We start from the raw sequence: 22,034 nt of genomic DNA, 5'->3' as shown, positions 1-22,034 counted from the left end.
CTGCATCGTACACCAGCTGTGGGAGGCAAGTCCCTCCCTGCTGGCGCGTTGGTGGGAATGACCTTCCTTGATGGGGTTGGAGGGATTTTGGTTGTGTAGAGGGTAGGGAAGGCGTGGGGACCTTGCATCATCTTGGCTGGAGAGCTGAATCTCTCCAGAGGAGCGTCTTGCTCTCTCCTTAAATGGAGCTCGGCAGCTGGAGGGCAGAGTCCCCGGGGACTGCGTGCACCCTTCCTAAACCAATATTGCACAGCGGTTGTGAAGGGAACTGGTTTTGTTTCACAACTCCTTTCCACCTTCCCTCTCCCTGCTCCCCTCACTGTAGCGTTATCTCCTGACATGATGCCATTAACTCTCTAATTAGCCCGAAGGGTGTTCTGGGGGAGATAAGGAGACTTCAGGAGCTCAAATAAGCAGCGTGCGCAGATGTTTACCCAGGGTCGGAGGGCAGGGCTGTTGTGACAGGCGATTGCCTTGGGGGGGGCACGCTCCTTGGGGGACTGTGAGCAGAGCTGGGAGCTGGGCTCTCCTGCCCTTGGCGAGTCCATCTCTTTACCCTGCACTTCTAAAATGGGGGGGGGGGGGGGGGAATGCAATTTGAAGTCCTTGGAAGAAGGGATTGATCCTCAGTACTAAGCACTTGCAGCCAGGGTGCGTTTCTAGTTTGAAGGTACATACACCTGAGTGCTTTCCAAACGAAGTCCTGGGCATCAAGACCTGTCCCTGGGTCAGTAATGGGGAAGCCAGGAAGGCATCGAATTTTTGCTCCTGGGTGCAGCAGAGCAGTTAATGCTGCGAGAACGGGGGTGCCTGTCCCTCAAGCCACACGTCCGCCTCCCCAGGATGCACACAAGGTTGTATCCAGTCAGCAGTGGGCAGGATGCTGCTTTTCAGCAGCACCTCTCTTTTTTTAATTTGTTTTTGTCTTGCCATATATGTTTTGGGGGTTTTTATGGGGGGAGGCGGTTGGTTTTTGTTTGCCCTTTTTTTTTTTTTAATAAAAGGGGAAAGTCCCTCTTTCAATATGTGCTGGGTTCTTTTTCCCCTCTTCCTTGTGGTTTGAACAATGAAGACCAGCTCTGCATGAATTTTCAAGAAAAGAGGTCAACTTTTACATTTTTGAAAGTATTTTCTTTTTGCTCTTTAACCCAGCTGCCTGCTATTGCAATCTATCATGTCTGTCCCTGTAAAGTCTTCACTGGAGAGACTCCCAAAGCCAATTGGCAGAGGCTTGTTTTTTGAGCATTCAGCAGTTATTCAGATGCAACAAACAACAAAAAAACCCCAGCACCAAAACAAACCCCATGTTCTATTTTTTTCCTTCTCCTTCTGTTATCTCAGTCCTCATTTGTAAACATTTCTGACCTGAGTGAACGTCACAGTCCGTGGTGACGCGGTTGATCCAGATGCTATTTTTATAAGACTGGAGAGGTCTGAGCAGCTTTTTTTTTTTCCTTTGATCTGCAGGAAATTCTGCATGAACCACCTAACGCACAGGCAGGTGTGTGCGCGCACACACTCACACCCCTTCTACAAGAAATTACACAATCTCCAATTAACACTACAATTGTGGCAATGACTTTTTTAATCATTGTGATTTAGCGCACTTATCTTGTATCCAGGAAAGGTTATTGAGAACTTGCAAGTGGTACCGCTGAAAAAGGCTGGGACAAATCATGTAACAGCACGGGGAAAAGTGCATTCAAACAAAGAACCTGAATCAGCAGTTTGACTTGGCTGATGCCTCATTTTGGAAACTTAGGGGTCTTGCTTGTGTATTACTTTGTTCTTAAACATACCAGCAGGAGCCACAAAGTGTTACCAGAAGCTTTCTAGAATATCTGGGAGGGTTGCAGCTGAAACTCTCAAATCTAACCAGCAATTATTATTTTTAGTTTCCTACAGTATTGGACGTAAATTGCTTTAAAGAGATTTCCTTTCCTGAGGCTGAGATGCTTTGCTGCCTCTTTTTTTTTTTTTTTTTTTTTTCTCCAGTTCAATCCAACTGAGCATCCAAAGCGTGAAGTGCCAGGCTTTGTACAACTCCTGATGCTTTGGGTTGATTTCCTTATTTTCTAGTTTGTTCTTTTCCTGTTTGGGGTGGGGGCGAGCTTGTTGGACTAGAAGACTAGAGTTAAACCTTGTTTATCTGGCCTCAATATGAAGTAATTCTTTATAACATGTGAAAGGAAGGCCTTTGCCTGAATCCGTTTGCTTTTTCTGACTAGGCTAATTGGTATAATAAGGTATAATCTCAGTCTACAAAGATTGTCTTGCCATGCCTTTTGACCATCACAGTTGCAACAGGACTGATGTTGTTGTTTCCCTTGGAGACCTGTCCGGAAGGCTCAGATAAATGTTTGAGGAGGTGGGGGGTGTCCCTTTGGTTTTGTGACTCAGCCATTTAAACATACGCTATTTCAGGGAGTCAAGTTTCCCTCTGAGAGCCTCTGAGAGATGCTGCCTTGCTGCTATTTGTTGTTAGAGACTCATCTATGTGAAGTTTTTGCATCTGCAAAAGGGGAGAATCAAATGAGACTTGGGAGCTTTTCTTTCTCATGGTAAAGTAGTGATCAAGCCTTTACCTCTTCCCTTGCGCCATTGGTGCTGGTATGAATATTCAAGGCATGACACCAGCCTGTGGGGCAGGGGAAAGCATCTTATGAGGGGGGTGCATTTAGGTCTGAAGCCAGGCAAACAAAGTTTGGAGCCCTGGGGCGATGAGAGGGGTACACTTGTGCCTGGACTGTAGCAGCATTGGTGGGTGCAGTGTCTGGTGCATCCTCTGTTACCTCTTACCACCCCTGTCAGGGTGGTGGTGGCCTCCTTTGTATCACTTGTGGATGACTGATTTGCAAAAAGCCACTTGTCCAGCATCCACTTCAAGGCGACCACAGAGGCTAATGCCTCTGAAACACTGAGCCAGGTCGGGTCTGTGTGTACAGAGGGCAGGGATTTGTGCTGACATGTCAATTTATTCATGCTATATACACTTCTCCTCATGTTTGACATGCAGATCTCTTTGGATAAACTTCCACATATCTCTGTGTAGTGCATCTGGGTGTTGCTTCACCCACAACCACCTCCAGCCACCTGTGGGACAGAAGATAGCAGATACTTAACACAACAGTGTTTCATTAATGATTTGGAAAAGGAGGACCTTCTGAATTTCATAGCACAGCCAGTAAAAGAGGTTTTTGCAATGACTTGCTGAGGTTGGGAGATCTATGTACGTACCTTCTCCTCTTCTTTCCTTCCCCTCCATAGCTTTTGAATTCATGAGCCAGTATAAAAAGCTTGACAGTATTCAGGGGCCAAAATGATCCTCTGAGCACAGCATACCTTTTCCTCACTGTTAGACGACAGAAAATCCACAGGTGACTTCTAGCTTGATGTCCGGTTCCACGCAAGTTTTGCAGTGGTGCTGTGAAGTGACCCATTTGGCTAACGGTGCTGTGGCTGCTCCCTGCAAACCTTGCCTGTATCTCCAGATTAGCGCTTGTGTGGCTTTTTGGCTTGTACCCATCTCTGATGAGATCAAGAAAGCGCACCAGGCGTAGCCCCTGTTGTTAGGTGGTGCCGGAGAAGACGGAGAGGAGGGGAAGGGGCTGCAGCAGTGGTCTGTAAGTTGCTCCGGTGATGTAGGAAACCTGCTGTGTGCTCAGGAGGCTCTTGCTGGTAGTTCAGGAGCGCTGAAGGTGCGTGTGGCCCCAGTCTGAGCTGGGATGTTGCTGTAGGTGGTAGGTAGGGCTCTCCCTTGGCTGTGGAGGGTTCAGCGCTTCTCTTTGCAGCCCATTCTTGGAAGCACCTCCTCGCATTGTGCTCAGGGAGGAGGAATGGGGAAGGTGCACTGGAAAAGCTTCCAACCTTTCCCTCTTGTTCCCAGCAGTCCTCCCTTTAGCTGTTCTCCTAGGGTCAGAGCTAAATGAGACACTTATCCTGCTTCTTGTGGCAAGGAGCTGTTGCAGGATAGGGAGGGCACTGCCATCCTCTGCTCTATGTTTGCTTTTGTGTTGGTTCCTGCCTGAAGATGGTTTTGCTCCGTTTTATTAGTGACAGTCTTATGAATGTGCTGCCTGTCTCTAGCCTGGAGAGTAGCTGGTGCGAACTTGCAATGTCCTTTAATTCGCAGGTTGGCAAGAAGTCGGTGGTGGCTCCTTCTGCTGCTGTATGCTGGAGAAGGCAGCCTAGAGAGCTGTTAGCACCTTGAGCAGCACCGCCTGCTTACTTTCATCTCCCTGTGAACCCGGAGTCCCCTCCCTGTGTGCCCGGAGAAGTTGGGGTTAAACGATACCCAAAGGCGAGGGAGTTGACGTGGCAGGGAGCAGCAGCAGCTCCTGGGCAGAGGCTCAGCTGCACGGAGGTGTTGAGGCCACGGGTGGGTTTCAAGCCCTGCCGGGGACCCCTCTTTCCACCGCCCCCCTGGCAAAGCACCTGCGGGTGGGTCGCTCGCCACCCACGGCGGGCGGTTTGGCGTGGGCCGCGAGCGCTCGCAGTTCGCGCGGGTACTCGGCAGTCAGGCCCCGGTCCTCAAATAAAAGTCTGAAGCGCTGTCATTAGGCTGGGAGGGCAGGCGGCCGCGCTGGGATCTGGATGTTCGGTTTCCTCTCTTCCCCCCCCCTTTAAAAAGGTGTTCTGTTTCCCCTTGCTCCACGGCGCTGGTTCTGCTCTTCGGGAGCAGGCGAAACGAGCCGGCTTTTGTTCTCGCTGTGCATCCCGCTCGCTCGGCGGGACCCCGGCCGACCCCTTCCAGCGGGGCCTTGCGGAGGGGCTGGGGGGGAGCCAGCTCCGCTCCGGGGCGGGGGGCGGCCGGTGCCGGCGCAGCCCAGGCCTCAGGCGGCCGGCAACGCTCCGGGGGGCTCCGCTCGGGACCCCGGGGATGGGACGGGGGGTGTCTGTGCCTTCGGAGCAAAGTCACGGTGGGGCCGTTCTGCTGGGCCAGTCTGCGTGCTCTGCTCTCCCACGGACCGAGTCTCCGCAACACGCTTTTCCCGTCTCTTCAAAAGCTTTAGTTTGCTGTGGGCACAGTGTCCAGGTGGTTTTTACTGAGCGGCACCCAACAGCTTCTCCCATACATTACCTCAAAATCATGAGTCCCTTTGGAGGAGTTGCTTTTTTAATTTTTTTTTTAACATTTTCTGTTTTAAGCGATATTATTTTAAGGCTTATTACTGTGGTGTGAATTAGAAGCAATTGCAAAGGGAAAAAAAAATGCAGCTGGAGTAATGTCCTGCGAATGCAGGACCTGTTGGCTGTGAGCGTGGATGAGAGTACACAGATGACAGAGAATGTAGCCGGATTACGGTGCATGAACAGTGATTGCTTCTCAGAAAGCTCCTTGCGGGTTTTGTCCCAAACCTGCATGCTGCAGCAGCCAGAGGCTCGGCTGTGTTACGGCACCGCCAGTCTAGAGCGTTGCATCTCGATCCCTTCCCAAACATTTTGGGCTTTTGTAGCAGCAAAGCCCGTGCCTGAAAAAAACCCTGGAGTCTTCTCAGAAAATAAATAAATAGGAGAAGTTTCTTGGAGCAGCTCCTTTAGAGTAACTCCATGGCTGTCTTTTGAGTTCCCAAAGTTGTAGGAAAGTGACAGGGGAAAGTTATAGTTTCCTTTCTTTTCTTTCTCTCTTTTTTTTTTTTTTTGTCATTTCCCCCCCTTCCCTTCCCTTTGCTTTTTAGAGATTGGTGATAAGGAATTCTAACTACTTAATGAGCTGGGAGAGGCCTCTCTCCATTGGAGTGGAGGACTCCAGGTGGCACTTTGACAGATTGGACAGGTAAGGCAGGAGAGCCCCACCTCCTCCTCCTTGCCTATAGTTAGGTATATAAGGGAAACTTCAATTATGCAGAAAGGCACACTCCGAGTCCTGTTATCTTCCAAGTAGCATCACATATTTTCAGGGTCTTCTAGGGGGTGGGAGGTGTTTGTCAAAATCCTGGAGCCAGAAGAAAGAACAGCAGCATTGATCAATTTGACTGCTAACATGTTGTACCTGGAAAACAATGCCCAGTCCCAGTATAGCGAGGTAAGGATTCTAGGTTTGAGCTATGATATCTTTTAATATATTTTTGTTTTTAGTGAATGCGTGTGATTTCTTCACCCCTGTAGTCCTGAAGTTAGGTGTGGAATATGCACTTGTTTTTTGAAACTTTTGCACTTTATAATGGGGAGTGGAGTTTGCTGGGCTAAATATCTGAATGAGAGTGAACTTTGAGTCTTTACATTTGGGACAGTGAATTTGTTTTGGGACCCTTGATCAGCCAAACATAATTTTCTTTCATCGGAGAAGGAAGGCAAAGCCATTGCTTACTGTGGGCAATGCATACAGATTGCGTTCCTGGAGCAGTCCGAACCGTATCTGTGTTGACTGCATTATAACACATGTACTGGTCTTTATTGCCAAAATTGCTGCTCGTTGTTAAAAGTGGACGGTATCTAGGAAATAACCAAAAATGCATTATAAACCCCTTCTTAGGTTACATTTTGGAGTAAAACTATATGCAAACAAAGGTTCTCTGCTGCAAATGTTGCATTAGCGTCCACACCAATAACTCTTTTACTTAGTGCTGTTAATACCTTGCCTCGTGATTTGCAGCAGCAACAAGATATTTTATACAGGGTGGTTGTCTAAACATATTATATGAGGATGAACCTGAGTACAATGGATGCGTTTTGCTTTCTACAGCCCTTTGTACCGCATGGGTGCAAACTTCAGATGCAGCTTTGATTTTTTTTCTTTTTTTTTTTCTTTAATTGCTTTTAACCAGCTGGGTTGATGCTTTGTAAGGTGGCAGTGGAGAGAATTGCCACACGCTGTGCAAGTCTTTGAGGAAGTTACCTGGGGTTGAGGGAGATCTAACGACAATATTGGTTTACATTCCAGCGGAGACAGCAGCTGTGTTGACATTCGTCAGAATGGCAATGCAGCAGAATCTCCTCTGTCTGTATGTGTGAGTGTGCACGCGTGTGTGTATTCCTGGTGAAAATGCTTCAAGTGCAGGGCACGGGGTATGAGACCTGAAGCAGACAGAAGCTCAGCCACTTGGAAAAGAAAACAAAATAGGAATTGCAAGAGTAAGAGGGCAGCTAGGAGATGTGATAGTTGGTGAGGAAAAGCCTGTTAAAAGTACGCTTGGGGTTTGCACGCCTGGGATGGCAGGTTCGCAACTCAGGGAGAGCGAGGGGTAAACTGAAACCGGCGTGTTTTCTCCGTCCCCCCTTCTGCAGGGAGTGCAAGCACCCAGCGTGCGCGTGGTTCCTAGCTGCTGCTGCTGCCGCGCAGAAGACCTGAATTGTGTGACTCTATTTTTTTTCCTAGGTTAATTATAAACTCTTAAATGTGGAGAGAGCACTTCTTGGAGTGTTTGCTTGGCGTTATTTGTCTGCTGCTATCTGATCAACTTTCGCTGAATAGCAGCGGCAGGGCTGTGGAGTCCCTATGGTTGACTTGCTGGGCTCATCTGTCAGAAGCGATGTGCTCAGGAGCGTTCTTGCTCCGCTTAAATGCCGCTCATCACTGTTGCTGTCAGGGGAGTCGTTTTTTTAAAAGGCTTTAGCTCTGATTTTTTTTATTATTTTTTCCCCCCGCCCCCTCCTTTCCCTCTTGGATTTGAACATGGTGCACTGACTTTGTTCATCCAGCAAAGCATTGTACGCTGGAGAAGGAAAACCCGATTAGCATTGACTTGGCTTTATTTCTGAGGAAGAGCAGCCTTTCTCATGACTTGTCTCAAAAGAGAGGCAGACTTGTTAATGCTCAGTTAAAATATACTGGTAATGATGAACCTCGCCTGTCCTAAGATTGAAAAGAAGATGTAGGCTTTGGCATGGTTTCCTTAAAAAAGAAAAAATATTAAAAAAAAAAAAAGCTTTCTGTGGAAATAGAAGTAGCAATTTGTTGCAACTGGTGCTTGCTGGAGTTTAGATTTTAGAGCTGTTGGTGGATTGGGCAGAAGGTAGCCATACCAACTCATGGAAAACTTGGTATAGACTATAGTTTGGGTTTAAAAACAGACAAAAGAACTTACTTAAGGGGGGGAACTCAATTCACACACACACAGAGAAATAAAATTTTAAAACGGAGAGCAGGGAGTCCCCTCCCACCTAAAGCCCATTTCTCGGCATGCTGTGCCCAGCTGCCCCAAGATGCTCGCTGCCTGCTTGCAGATGCCGAGCTCTGTCCTCCGCACCCGCCGGTGGTGCGGCACATTCCACCCCGCAGCCTGGGAACCGGCCCTTGGGCAAGCCCCGGCGCAGACTGCATGGCCAGGGCGGTGAGCTCACACCATCGCCCATGGCCGTATGGCGCCCATGCCCGCAAGCGCCGTGCCAAATGCCGCAGTGAGATGAGGAGTTCCTCCCAAATGAGCATAATCTGGCTGAGAAAAGCTGGGAAAGGGGAGAAGGGTGTTGAAGTGAATCACAGCCCTGAAAGGCCGGAGGTGGAACCTGCCCCAACCACTTTTCCAGCTTAATCTTAACCAGCATTTGATCTGGGTTGACTATAAGAACGATTAAGCTCTTTGCTGGCAGAGCGCTGGACTTGATGACCCTGGAGATCCATTCCTGTGTGTTTATGAGTAGGAGATGTAAAAAGGAGAGAGACGTCGGGGCGGTTATAATGGGGTGATGAGGCGCTGTTGAACAGGAACCTTTGGATCTCATTGTGTCTTCCTACCTCATCTCCACATCTGGAATTTGAGGTGTTATGCACAAATGTTTGCGGGGGAGCATGCACAAAATTGGGTGTGAAGAGAGTATCTGCAAGTTTGTCCAGTCTTGTCCAAGTTTCCTGGGTGCTGGGAGGGGAGGATGAGAGCGATAGAGATTCCCTTTGGGGACTCTGGATTCTTCTGCCGTTTGGCTGAGATGATGATGCAGAGTTTGGAGTGTGCTAAAATCAAATTAAAGCATTGCCAAAAGAATAAACACATCTTGTTCAAACAGTGATAAGAAATATGTGCTGTGACTTTTGATTATATCCTTCAGTCTTCCTAAAGATCTTCCTGCTCTTTGTGGGAGAGACACAAATTAAAGAATCTCTTTCTGTTAAGATTTTTATCATAGTTTTGGGAGGGGGGTGGGGGGAAACTAGTTTTATACTACAACTTCTTGTGCTCTGCTTTATGGCTCTTTGGCAACACTCCTTCTTACTGGAAATTAAGAAAAACTGTGTACAGATTGCTGCAAATATCTTTGGGGTTAGGATAGCCTGTTCAGAGGGTGCATTTTTGGTTTTGCTTTTCTCTTCCCTCATAGCTTTTTAAATAATAATTCAGATGTATCTGTCTGAGCTGCGATGCCCTGGATGCGAGTCCTTCCTCTTTGCAGGAGCAGACATGTGGGTCTCTGGGGCGGTCTGGAAGGATGTCCTGAGGGAGCTGGACCTCCTCAGTGAGAGGAATATTTCTTGCACCTATCTGGGACATTGGTTCAGCAAACAGTTTAAGGTTAAGGAATCTGGGAATTGAGCTGTAGCTCATTTTTGAGCATCAGCTTCATTAGTGTGTAGCAAAAGTGTGACTGGGATTTATTATCCTTGCTATCAGCCTGGATTTGGTTGTGAAGCACCAAAGAAGACAAAGCCATGGCCCCTTTGGTGCTGCTTTCTTTAGCTGGTTTTGCCACATGGCAGAGGTCACCCCGACTGCGTTCAGGAAAGGTTCTTCCACTCCTGCAGCCCCTTCTCTGTGGCCCTTGGCCAAGCCTGGGGCGAAGGAAGCGCTCTCTGAGGGACACTGCCTGGTCACTGCCCCGGAGAGCAGCTCGTCTTCTCCCTTCCTCCAGTCTGGAGGTACCAGGGAGAAAGGCTCATCTGTGCAGCACCCCCACATCTTGTCCTACCCCAAGGTGAAAGCACTTGGAGAGATGCTATATGAAGCCTAATGAGTTTCTCAAGGAAGGTTTTGGCTAAACCTGACCCTCTCTCCTGGTGCTTCCTCCTCCTATTTGTGATGATTTGGGTTCTGCTGACTCCAGGTAGACGAACAACTCCCAGTCCCTAGGAGGAAACTTCTCCCTGAGCTGTGCAGGGCTCAGGTATGAGCGCTGTGCCTTTCAGTGGCCTTTCTTTATTGAAATGTTATCAACACGCCACATATTTGGGAACAGTCTCTCGTTAGGAGCAAGAAATAGGGAGATGCATTGGGGGTTGTGCTCCTTGACAGTATCCAGCTGCAGTTCCAGCTTTGTTTTTGCTGTAATTGCACTTAAGGGACTAAAGTTTTTCGTTATGTGACATCTTCTGTCCAGGCTTGTGAGGCACATGTCTTATCCTTGCACTGCAAAGGTCTTCTGCAAGGATGTAGAGGCCCTGTACAACCAGGTACCTTTTCCTCAGAGGTTTTAAATCTGTAGTCCAGTTGCAAAGGTTTAACCTGAAATAGCAAAGCTTAAGTTTAGATATGCCTGTATCTTTTGTTTGGAGAGACTAATTGGATACTACCACCCTGTTTGTGTCTGCCAATGAAGAGACTGAAGTAGCCTAGAGAGATGGGCAGTGGGGAGCTGAGACCTGCCTCTTGCTGTGTGTTCCCATCTCTTTCCCAGCTGAAACAAGAGGAGCACTCTGGGGGAGAAAGACAGGGAAAGGCAAGAGTTGAGAGTGTTTCCAGCAAGGGTCCAACCACTTATTGGAGCAGGTTTGTCAAGCCATAATTGGGTACTGAAAAAATTTGGTGATATCAGCCTTGATAGTAGAGGTAGTGTGACCCCCATGCTGAGCAGTGAATTGGGGATGCTACCTGGAGAAATCCTCTCCTTGCTTTAGACAGAGGGGCTGGACCGCAGCAGTCTATGGCTGCGGGTGTAGCCCAGAAAGAAGTGATTGTAACCTGTATGTGGGTGGAAAGAATGAATGAGCGTGTCCTTTAATAGACAAAAATGAAACCTGATGACGTTCCGTCCATCTGCACAGCTTTAACTTCTCAGTGTGTGGCATGCAATGCTTCTGCAGAAATCAGGATAGTTTGGCTGTGTGTAAAGTGTCACTGCTGCTCAGTAACACGTTTGTGCAGTTTGCACAGTAAAGCAATCACACTAGACATCAGACTGGAACCTGCATTGCCATTTTACAATTTTCTGTGCTCAACAGGAGGGTTAATAAGCAATATGAAACTAGGGACAGGGGATCCTCTCAGTTGCTGGAAAATTGCTAGCTTGCTTCATTTGGCAAGAAACTAATACTAGATATTTTCTAGAATGAAGAGGTTTTCACTGTGAGAGATGGAAAAGAGCTGCCATTGCAGTGCAGTGAGGACGTTTTACATCTTGAACCAATGGCTGTAACTGACGATGCATTTTTGTTTGCTCTAAGTTGGCCTCAGTTGAGACAGGATGAAATTATCTATATACTTTCTGTTCAGGATTATTCCTTGGGGAATGCAAGAACTGTTATTTGACTGGTTATTTTTACCAGTCTGATGGTTTGAATCTTCCACAATGTCACCAACACCTGAATTCTCTGATTTCTTCTGACACAAGCCCAGTTATGTTATTGCCTAACTCCCTCAGGAGCTGTTTTTCTTTCTTCTTATTTTGTCTTTTTTAATAACAAAGTAATGGTTTTAAGTCAAGTGAAATTGCTTTGCTTTTCTTTTTTCCTTGTCCCTGAGCATAGAGAAACAACAGAAGGAAGCTTTGTCTGCCTTGTGTGTTTCAACTCATCTGGTGCTACCTTTTGGGTTGTGCCTGCCAAGTTATGCCTAGTGGAAGGGTTTATTTCCAGTCGTGGCTCTGTTTTCTGTGAGACAGAAGCTTCACTAGTTCCGTGAGGAAGACATGGCATCTGCAACAGGAAAGCTGTGGATGTGGGATGTGAGAGGGTGTAAACCGCGTGCTCTGTGCTTTCTTTCCTCTGGAAGTCATTGGCTATAACTAGTGGAGAAACTACTTATTTCATTATCGTGAAGGGCTGAATAAAAGCGGGTGTTGCCTGGCTCAAGGCAAATTTTAAAATCTATTTACAAAATGTTCCCACTGGAAAAAAAAAATCTGGAAACGCTTCAGAAAGGAGCTCTTGCACTGATGGATTTGCGCTAGACACTGTTAAGCCCTGTTATTTTTCTGGCACTGCCTCCAACGCCTCTTGAGAATGTGCAGAGTAGGCAATAAAATGAATGCAACTCTTTTAAAGCAAGGTTGCATAAATCATCAGAAAGGAGAGGAGCTTCTTGTATACCAACAGCAACACTCCACTCCATCCTCTCCAGCAGAGAAGTGAGCTCAAGCTCTTTCTTTGTGCCACTTGGCCTGGATTAGTGTCAAGTCACTTTTGGTATCAAGTGGAATTAAGAGGAAAATAATTTCTCTCTAAGGGTGTTGAAGTTCAACTTTTTTTCACTCACACGTGTTTTCTAGATTCTCTGCTGTCTCGGTGCCATGATTGCCTTACCGTCCCTTGACAACTAACCAAGGCCATGATCTTTAGAGTGATATGTGAGCTCAGCCATGGTTAGGCATGTGGGTGGGTCTCTCTAAGTGAATAAACTTGCTGTTCTTCAAAAACTTCCTGTTTTGTTTTTGTTTCTTCAGTTATAATGTGAAATGATTGCTGAGAAATCTTCCAGTCTTTAGTTCTCCAAATGGAGCTTCCCATCAGAGCTTTGCTGTGCAGGGAGAAGATGCTGTAACTGTCAGAGGGATTAAAGAGCTGCTTTCCAGCAAGGGCAAACCATGGGATAAAACCTTAGTAGAGCAGCCCAGGACAAACAAGAGTTCACAGGTTGTGATTTGACTGCGAGCTATTGAGAAGGAAGTGCAGTGAAATGTAGAGGTGAACATATTATAAACAGACTGGCTCCTGGGGGAGAGTCCAAACTCTCTTCTAAAGTAGAGCCTATGAGAGGTTTTCCAGGTTTGGCTTAGCCGCTTGCAATTACCTTGAGCAAAGAGCAGATAGAGCAGGATGAGATTTCAGATGTTTGGGGTTTTATTTCTATAAGGCTTCTAGTATAAGGAGCAAAATTATTAAGAAATGACTCTTCAGGAAGTCTCAGATGAAACACGTGAAAGCTTTAGTTCCTTGGCATTGGTAAGGTAAACTTGAATCCTCTTTGGCAACTTGAATCTAAACTTGATGATTTTGTTTGAAATTACTAACTGTTGTTATGAGCTCCATGCACAAGCAAGCAACAAAAACATGGGATGTGTGTGGTTGTTGGGATTTTTTTGTTTTGGGGGCTTTTTTTTTTTTTAATTTGTACTTGGTTTGAGCGATTTGGGAGTTGATCCAAGAACACTCAATGATATCTTGTATTTTTGAAAATCCCCTGCCACTGCTGTTTCACCTGGAGTCTTAATGGTACAACTAAAGGAGCAGTGTTTTAACCAGGGTGTGCGTTTTAGTATCCAGAATAGATGGCTCGAGGTGTGATGTGTTTCTGGGCCTGTGCTCAGTCGTCCGCTCTGTTTGGAAGTGGACCCAAGTGGCAAGGCTGAACATGCTTGAAAATTAATGCATTGATTGGAGCCCAGCAGCCTCTTGGGATTGATTCCAGAGTTTGGATCCGGATTAAACTTCCCCCCAAGGACTTTGGGAAGTGGTATACAAGGGGACCTGGTGAAATTTGAGATGAGTCCAACTTCCTCAAGATGGCAAGATGATGAATGTTTTTACCAAGGGCAAGAGAGTGGGAGGAAACGCCCAGTTTAGGGAGGGAAGGGGAAATATTTTATGGTGGGGTAGTGTCTGGGAATGAAAGGGATGGATTGTGTCTCGGCAGATATGAATCTTTCAGTTTTAATCCACATCTAGGAAGTAAATACAAAGAATCTTGCCGACTTCTGGGAACGGGGAGAGAGGAGGAGGTGCAGCGCTGAGCTTTTCGGCTGCTGTGGCAGAAATCCCTGTGTTGCAGAGCTGCAGTCCAGCTGCGTAAGGGATCTGATGCACAGGGCTGGTGTGCGATGCCTCGGGAGCGGAGGTGAACAGAACAATAGGAATAGGTGGATGCGCTCTCTGAGCCAGTAGCTTTATAGGACTTAAGCATGCTGCCAACAAAAGTGTCAAGTCAGCAAGTGGATCTCTCTGCTGCATGGGAAATGACTTAAAGTATTTAATCATTTGGCTCGGTGGTTTGGTTTTTGGGGTGGTTTTTTGTTTTGTTTGGTTTGGTTTTTGTTTTTTTTTAAGGTAATGTCGTGACATCTTCGTGCGTCCCAAAATGCTTTTTGGGTGTGTGATTGCTCAAAGAAAAGAATAAAATTCTGACTGACTGCGCTGTAAAATTTGGATTCTGCAGATTTAAGTTGTGTTTCTGAGATCCTTAGTAGCCTCTGCAAGCCTTTATTGTGATTTCTCACTGCTGCAGTTTTACTCTGCATTTTATCCATAGCATAAGAATTGAATCCCTCAGGAGTGCTGGTGTGGTTGACTAGAACTAAATAGATGAGTGAATTACCCTTCACCCTCTTTCTGCAGCAGATAAGCGTGCAAAAAGTTCTTAAAAAGGAAACTAGAACATACACTGGCTAGGTGTGATCTAGTATTTTGCAAATGGGAAACTACTGCTTGAATACTAAGGTGGGAAAGCTGTTGAGATGAACCTTTCAGTCCACTGTGCTGTGTGTCTGAAAGGAACTGTAAATGTTCAAGTTGGTAGGGGTAGGGAGTTCAATGTGGTATTGGGAGGTACGTTGTTACCCCCAAAATCTGGAAGGAACCCCTTTCTGTCTTCAGTTATTAAAATCACATGCAGTCAGGGTAACTGTAAGGGCAAATGACTAGAAATTCCTTAGAGTTAGCTTAGCTAACTTGTTTATTACAAGAAGCAACCACTAAAATTATGGAAGGTCTGTTAAGCAGAAAGTGTTCCTGTCTTTCTGTTAATGTGAGCGATTCCATATCAAACAATGAATCTATCAACGTCTCAATTTGGATAGTGAAAGGTTTGACCAGCTGAGTACCTCAAATGTCGCTCTCCGAAGCTGTGCCTTGTGTAAGTGACCACGGATGGCACTATGTGTTTTAGTGTTTGCCGAAGCCAGCAGTGTTGGAGAGGGAGTGAAGTACTGAAAAGTGGGTTTGGTTGGGCTGTTAGACATTGGAGGGCCCATACCAGAAAGCTCTGTGGAAATCCTGGGTGTGCAGAATATGTGATAACATGATTTAAATGGTTGGGGAAAATATTCTTGATGGTTGTAAGGCTGATGGCGTGAAGTCACTGCAGAGGAAGCCCTGCCTTTGCATGCACATTGTGTCCATATACACACCCCCCCCCTCCTCTCTCAAAGACCAGCTTCTGGGTCTGATGTATGCACAGCCTGGCATCTTTGGAAAACACCATATAAAACTCCTGCTCACCTTTTAGGAGTGGCTTGCAGCGGTGATGTGAAGCTGTATTTCTGACGTGTGCCACAGCGGGAGGGTGGTTAGGGTGGTCTTCCCAGCTTTGTGCTGTACTGAACCCCAACAGATCCCTGGGTGCAGGCAACATCAGCTTGGTGCAGGTCAGGAGCTGCTTTAATATACAAAATAAAGTGTTGGAAGGCAAAGCCCTGCCTCCTTTTGTTCTCTGTAGTTAGGGCATAATCAGAATTTGGCTGACAGTCCTCTTGACTCCCTACTCAATCTTGAAAGCTTCTCAGTCTGCTGTTTGGTGTCTCAGGCTTTTGAGAACATCATCCAGGAATTTTCTTGCTTAATTTGGACGGATGAAATGGCCAAATACAATAGAAAATCCAGGAGATCTTCCTTTTAATGTATAGGGACTCTCGTGCTGCAGTGTAACCCTTTTCCTTTGCTTGCTCTAACGTGTTTTAATTTGCCCTTTGCCCTCCTATAACTCTTCTTATGAATTCTTATATTCCATAGTTGCACCATGCTTCAAAGAGTAGGTGTGGGGGGTTTATGTGTGTGGCTTCTTTTTTCTTTTTCTTTTCTTTTTTTTTTTCTGGTGTGTAACTGCTTGACTTATTTAACTTGCAGATGATCTGAATTTCTTGTTCTGACTAAGATGCTACCTAACTAGAGTATTTTACCTCCATGTCTGAAAGCTGGTGTATTCTGATTTTATTGAGCATAATGATGAATTTGGGAGCTAACTTCAACTCCTGGTGCTATTCTGACCTTGATTATTCATTGTCCTTGTGCCCTATGGCCATACTTTGGTGGTTACAGTGTCTGCAGCCTTTCACTGTGGATGACACACAGATATCCTGTCCAGCCTAATGCTGCCCTCTCAACACAATAAAATGCTGCATGTCTGAAACTACTGATAACCATCGATGGTTACCGTCCAGTAAAGAGTTCAAGAAACAAGGCAGCTTTAATCAACTACTGGAGTTTTCCTTTCCAGTTCCTGCTTCTTCCCACATCCCCCTTTGTATTTTAATTGTTTCCTCTTGTACTTAAAGATTTTTTTTATTTTTTTTTAATCCATCTTTTCAATATTGCTGTACAAACTCGGCACACAGGATTTCTGGGCACCTAGCTGAGCTGTGATCCTACAGTTCTTCTCAAACACTGAAATCAGGCAAAAATACCTTGCTGAAATCTTGCAGTCTTTTTCTGGTTTTCCTGATGTAGGTCTTTGTCTTCAGTTATGTTTACATCTCTTGGGAGCATGAGGGGGTGCCTTTCCAAATTGTCTGTACTTTATGGCTCTTCAGATCTTTGTTGACATTGTTTTGTCCAGCTGGTAATAGGAGAACATAGGAAAATCTTGGCCTCCGTTTTAGTTTTAGGAAGCTGAGTGTTTGGGTTATTAATCAATTTGCTTTAAGATCATGGAGTTCTGATGTCTCATGGTTTCTTGCATCTCATAGAGGTGATATTGTATGATTTTCTTTTTTTTTTTTTTCCCCTCCTCTCTTTTTGTTTATATGTTTTCCAATTGCATGTCAAATAATTGCTGTGCACAAGCTCAGAGTAAAGAAATGACTGTGTGCAGGGGCGTGGATCTTGGACTTTTCCTGGTTTAAACTGTCTGAATTTTCAAAATAACTAAGCGTAGCCTAGATATTCTAATGAAAGCCTGCATAAAATGGTCTGACTTTCAGAAATGAAGTTGTTCTATGCAAGAAGAATTTTTTTCAAGAGCCCAATTCAGAATTTTATTTTTTTCTTAAAGCCTAAAATACAGCTCTAGGGAAGTCAGTGATATTATTTTTATATGCATTGGAAAATACTTAGAAATACTTACACAGTGTAGGATGTCCAGACTTAATATTTGTGTGAAGTGGGATGCACTGTCATTCTGATAATCCTCGAATTAGACAAGCTCTTTTAGATGAACCTGTGGCAGGTGGTAGGAGTCAGGAATTACAGGCATTCCTGCTTTGGGCTGTGCTTGTTTTAAAAGGCACCCTGCTTCTGGCTGAAAAATACTTCTTGCTGAGTTAAATGAATTTACCAAGGGGCAAAACTCAGTTTAGCTAAAATGGAAAACAATTACAGCTGGGGGAACAAGATGCCTGCAAAGCTTACAGCCTTTATGGGTGAACAGAAATTTGCCCTCCCATTGCTTTTCACGAATTTGTCTTATTCTTCAAGCCTACAAATACCTGCATATGTGGACTTTAAAGTTCTGCTGAGTTCAACAGTGAAAACACATGGGCTGCAGCCTTACTGGGTATGGCTCTTAAAATTGTGTTGCTTGTGTAAACCTAAAGGGTGTAGATGTGGCATGAAGTACAGACTGGACTAGCTAATCCCAGTGAAAATCACCCAGACTTCCCCCCTTCCCCCCGCTATACAAACCATAGCATTTTTCAAGTGTAATGGTGTATGTTGGCAAATTACTGCTGTGCCCTGATTTCTCCTGTTTAGCATACTTAGTGTGCTGTCTACCAAGCTGGCTGTGGCCAAAGGGCTGATTGGCAACCGCTGGAAGGGAAGGGATGCTGTGTTAAGTAGGCAGAGCAGGCAATTTTTTAAGCTTGCATATCTCAACTTTAAACATGGTGGCATGATTTCAGTTTGTCACTTATGTTGGTCTTCGGTTGTTGGGTGGTTTTTTTTGGGGGGGGGGGAAGTTGTTGTTTTGTTTCTCTCTACTTTTTTTTTCTTCTTTTTTTTTTCTTTTTTTTCCCCTCTTTTCCCCAGCTGGGGTTATCTTACTACTTCACATGCAATACCTGTGCAGGATAATTGTGGAGAGAGAGAGAAAGATACACTTTTTTTTTTTTTTAACAGGATGCTCACCCCCTTTGGAAGAAGAATATTTTTTTCTTTATTGTTCTTGAATTTAGTTTCTAAAAATTACTGTGCTTGTGCTTATTGCATAGCGCTGTAGATCTCAGATAGTTCCCCTTCTAAATAATACAGGAGACAGTATGCAGAAATATTTGTGCTCCCTGCTTACAGGTGGGATTGAGCTGAGGAGACATTGCCTGTTTGGTTATGCTGCAGCAGGTCTAATAACCAGAACAGGATTATTGACTCCAGGGCCTCTTCTAGTCCAACGCACTCCATCACGCTGGGAACCTGCAATGCTACTGGGATGTGAAATAGTCTTCTCTTTTCCTGGAAAAAGCAATGACCCAACAGTAAGATTACTCTAATCAGATTGATTTGTTATAGTATTAAAAGCCGTGACACATCGTAATCAGAGTTTAGGAGCTGTACTGCCTGGGAACCTATCTTGGTAATTGTTGATATCTTTTGCTCAACCAAAGTTATTTGCTCCCTCGCTCTTCACATTGAGTATATAGCGCACACTATCATTTTATCTGTGGGCTTCCGAGTGTTTGAGGTATTTAGCTGCATAGTAGCTCTGGGGGAAAACCTCTTCAAAATAGACCCATGGGATTTGTTTCCATTTTAGAAATGGAGCTGGGGGGAGCGCAGAGGCTGTGAGACCTGCTGCCAGCACCCCGGCTCTCTGTGGAGACCTGGGCCTGAGCTGGTGTTGAAATGACTGTACACATCTTCCCCCCATGGCTTGGAGGGGACCAGAGTGATGTCCAAGCTGAGCTTGTTCCTTCTGAAAGGAGTGCAGTCCAGATGTAAGTGAGCCGAGTGGAAAGTCTGACGCATAAAGAAGTTTTTCAGTCTTTTTTTTTTTTTTTTAATGAGAAAAGAGGCTAGAGATGCAAACCAAATCACACCTTTCAATGCGATGAGTGAGTTAGATATCTCTTTCGGCTTCAGTCCTGATCTTAGCTGAGGGGCATGGGTGGAGCCCTTTATTGCTTGGCACTTCTTTGTAATGGCACAAGCGGTGCGCCTACATGGGGTATTGTATCAGCCGCCTTCTGAGCAACTGGTGAAGCTGTGCCGCCTTGCAGTCAGCAATATCTTGATTAATAATTATGATAGAAACAGTTCTGTTGAACTTAAGTGCTTTATTTCCACCTACTAAAATACTTTGCTAGGAAGGTTTGAAAAAATAGGTTGATTTAAACCTCTCTTGATACATTTGAGGTGTCTGTCTGCTGATTTGGATAGGCATCGAGCACTCTGGAAAACATTTATCTTGATGCTCTTGAGAGCTGTTCTCCACCAGGAATCTGAATCTTTACCTGGTCCAGCACTGAAATATTGCTGTAAGCTGCTTCCTACTAGTCCTGCAACTGTTAGCCCTGGTGCATTAGTTGTGGTGCAGTTAAGGGCAAAGCGCAGAATTAGCAAAGTGCCTTGCAAAATCTTGTTGCTAGTAAAATACCACAGTTGTTAGTTTCGTCCTCTCATATCTTTGGAGAGTAAGCACCAGTGGTGGTATTTTGCAAGGCTTTTTGAGTAGCTGGACAATGCTCTTGAGCTGCATGGATCCAGCGGTGAAAATTAAAATTTTGTCGGTACGTGTGCACGACATAAATGCATGCTCTTTTGGAGATACAGAGAAGGGTTTTGATAGGGGTGGAGGCATCTAGGTTCTACACCTGAAGATGGTGACTTTTGCTTTATTTTCTCAAGTGGAGCAACTCGCAAAACTTTCTCTGAAAGGTTGATAACTGGGTAGTTAATAGCTGGAGCTGTGTATTTTAGGGGATTTTTTGCATGGAAGTCCCCTTGAGAACTTCTATTCACTTGCATTACTTCATGCCTTCATAGTGGGGGTCTCTCTGCAGATCTATCTCATAACCTTATCAATTCACATGATGGGCTTAAAAGCAGGCTGTGGCCAAAGAACTGGGGGTGGGTTCTTGCTGCAAGACAGGGTGAGATTGGCCCCAGTTTGAGTGGACTGGGGAATCTTCCCCAGCGCATCAGCTCTGCCGTGTGTGGTGGAGCATTTGCATTGCCCTCTTGTGGCAAGGGCCCCGGAGCCTCTGGAGTCAGGAGGCTTTCTGCCTTACCTTCTCTGCAGCATTCGTTGGGGAGATCTGTCCTCCTGGCAGCAGAACCATGATTAAACAATTCCGCAGTTTTCAGTCTGGTTTTTAATTTGGCAGCCTCTCCAGCGAAACCATGGCTCTCCTAAACTAGAAGCGTGAGTTAGCGTGAGAACCTGAAAGTGAAGCTGATGGGATGTAGGCAGCAAAACTGATAGTTCACGATAGTTATTGAAACGATGTTCCAAAATACATAGTCTAAGATCTAATTGTAGTTCTCTAATTATTTGCAGTTAAACTCGCCTGAAGGTTTTTGCAATGCCCTAGCGATATTAATAGTTTCAGAAACTTGATGGAGGGAACAAAATAGAGAACAAAGGCACTGAAAATTAGATAATCCCTTCTTTCAGCTTTGCATGCATTTCTCTTCTTTCCACCAAATAGCATTCTCCTGCCAGGAATCGGTGGTGGTACTACATCCTGCAGTTGTTTAAACCAGCCCAGCAGCAAAACATGAGCATGTGCTAAATTCTGGGCTACCAACCTGGCAAGAATTAATTTCTGCATTAAATGCTGTTGTGTTCCTCTCCGTAAATGGTGAAAGGAGGCTGTGTGTGTGCAAACACACACCCTGCAGACCCCTCCCGCAGGACGATGCCTTGCGGCTGTGTCCGCAGCCCCTTGCTCTCTTTGTTCTCGCCATCCGCGGCGTGGCTGGGCCGAAGGGGTTTTATTGTGGCGGTGGGTGAATTCCTGCGTGCGCCTTCCCCGGGCCTGCTGCCCCTCTAATTGTTGTGTTGTCAGAAGGCGTGTGCCTCCGAAAGCCTTATCTGATTCCTCCAAAAGCCTTGCAAGCAATTCAGATGTTGACCCCTTGAGCACAAACAACTCTCTGCCTGCCTTGCGGCATAGCTGCGAGAGATTTAGTGCTTGTATATATGTGTGTGTGCACAAACCCGGCGGCCGGCTTTGTCATCGGGGATGGAGCACCTGCCTGGGGAGGGGAGCAAGGGGCCAGGGAAGGTGAAAGGCTGGTGGGACTCGGAGGGGGAGAAGGTTTGTCCAACAGCTGCTTGTGTCAGCACGAGGATAAGTGCAAGGAGATTAATAGTTATTTAAAGAGCAAATGGGGACATGGCATTCGGCAGTGGCATGTGAGTGTATAAATGTGGTGGAATGGCTGCTCCGCTGGTAACATTTAGACAGATGGTCCCTGGACTGAAAGGAATGAAAAGGATCTTTGATTCTCTTAAGGATATCTTAAATTTTAATGAAGAACTTTCTTTTTCTTTTTCCTTTTTTTTTTTTTTTTTCTAATTGACTTCCAGGCAGCACTTTCAACATTTCCAGACTGTGCTTTCTTATTAACGCCAACTGCCCGTTTGGCCATCTTTCTCCATCATCTTAAGTAGCCTGGGATTAGAGGGAAAAGTTTTTAAGTGAAAGCTGAAACACTCTTGTTTTGCTGTCTGTATGTCTGAGCTGGTTTAGGAGACTGTTTTCATCACAGACGTCTTTTCATCGTTTGCTGGTTAGGGAGTGTGTCTGATGCTAATCTCCATGAGAAATGAAACAACTGAGTGATACTTCTACATTTTTGAGAACTCTTCAGGTCTTATTAGGGTATTCTGGGGAAGGAGGGAAGGGAGGTTTGTTTTTTGATTAAATACAAAATTATTGAGCAGGAAAAAGGCTGTTCCTGGTGCAGTATGTCAGCATTCTGGCTCTTCCCATACAGAATTAGCCTCGAGGGAAAACATGTGCCAAAAGTCCGTTAAATAGGTCTTGGTTGGCTGAATAGCCTGCAGGAGATGAGACAT

At 45.5% G+C, this 22,034-nt stretch overlaps 1 protein-coding gene across 4 annotated transcripts in view; it reads left to right on the top strand.

The window, feature by feature from the left end:
• TP63 (tumor protein p63) overlaps positions 1-22,034 on the top strand; it is a 109,579-nt gene that overhangs the window by 31,240 nt on the left and 56,305 nt on the right. The window contains exon 1 of one of the 4 annotated variants that reach the window (XM_069792418.1): positions 4,763-6,025. The exons of the other annotated variants lie outside the window; for them this stretch is intronic. Within the exon in view, the coding sequence (XP_069648519.1) occupies positions 5,984-6,025 (42 nt within the window). The 5' untranslated portion in view covers positions 4,763-5,983. Of the gene's footprint in view, positions 1-4,762; positions 6,026-22,034 lie in introns of those variants that run through there. 4 annotated transcript variants of the gene reach the window in all.

The sequence above is a fragment of the Haliaeetus albicilla genome, chromosome 9 (genome assembly GCF_947461875.1).
Source record: "Haliaeetus albicilla chromosome 9, bHalAlb1.1, whole genome shotgun sequence".
In the NCBI taxonomy this organism is placed as follows: Eukaryota; Metazoa; Chordata; class Aves; order Accipitriformes; family Accipitridae; genus Haliaeetus; species Haliaeetus albicilla.
This window is presented reverse-complemented; position numbering and strand designations above follow the sequence as displayed.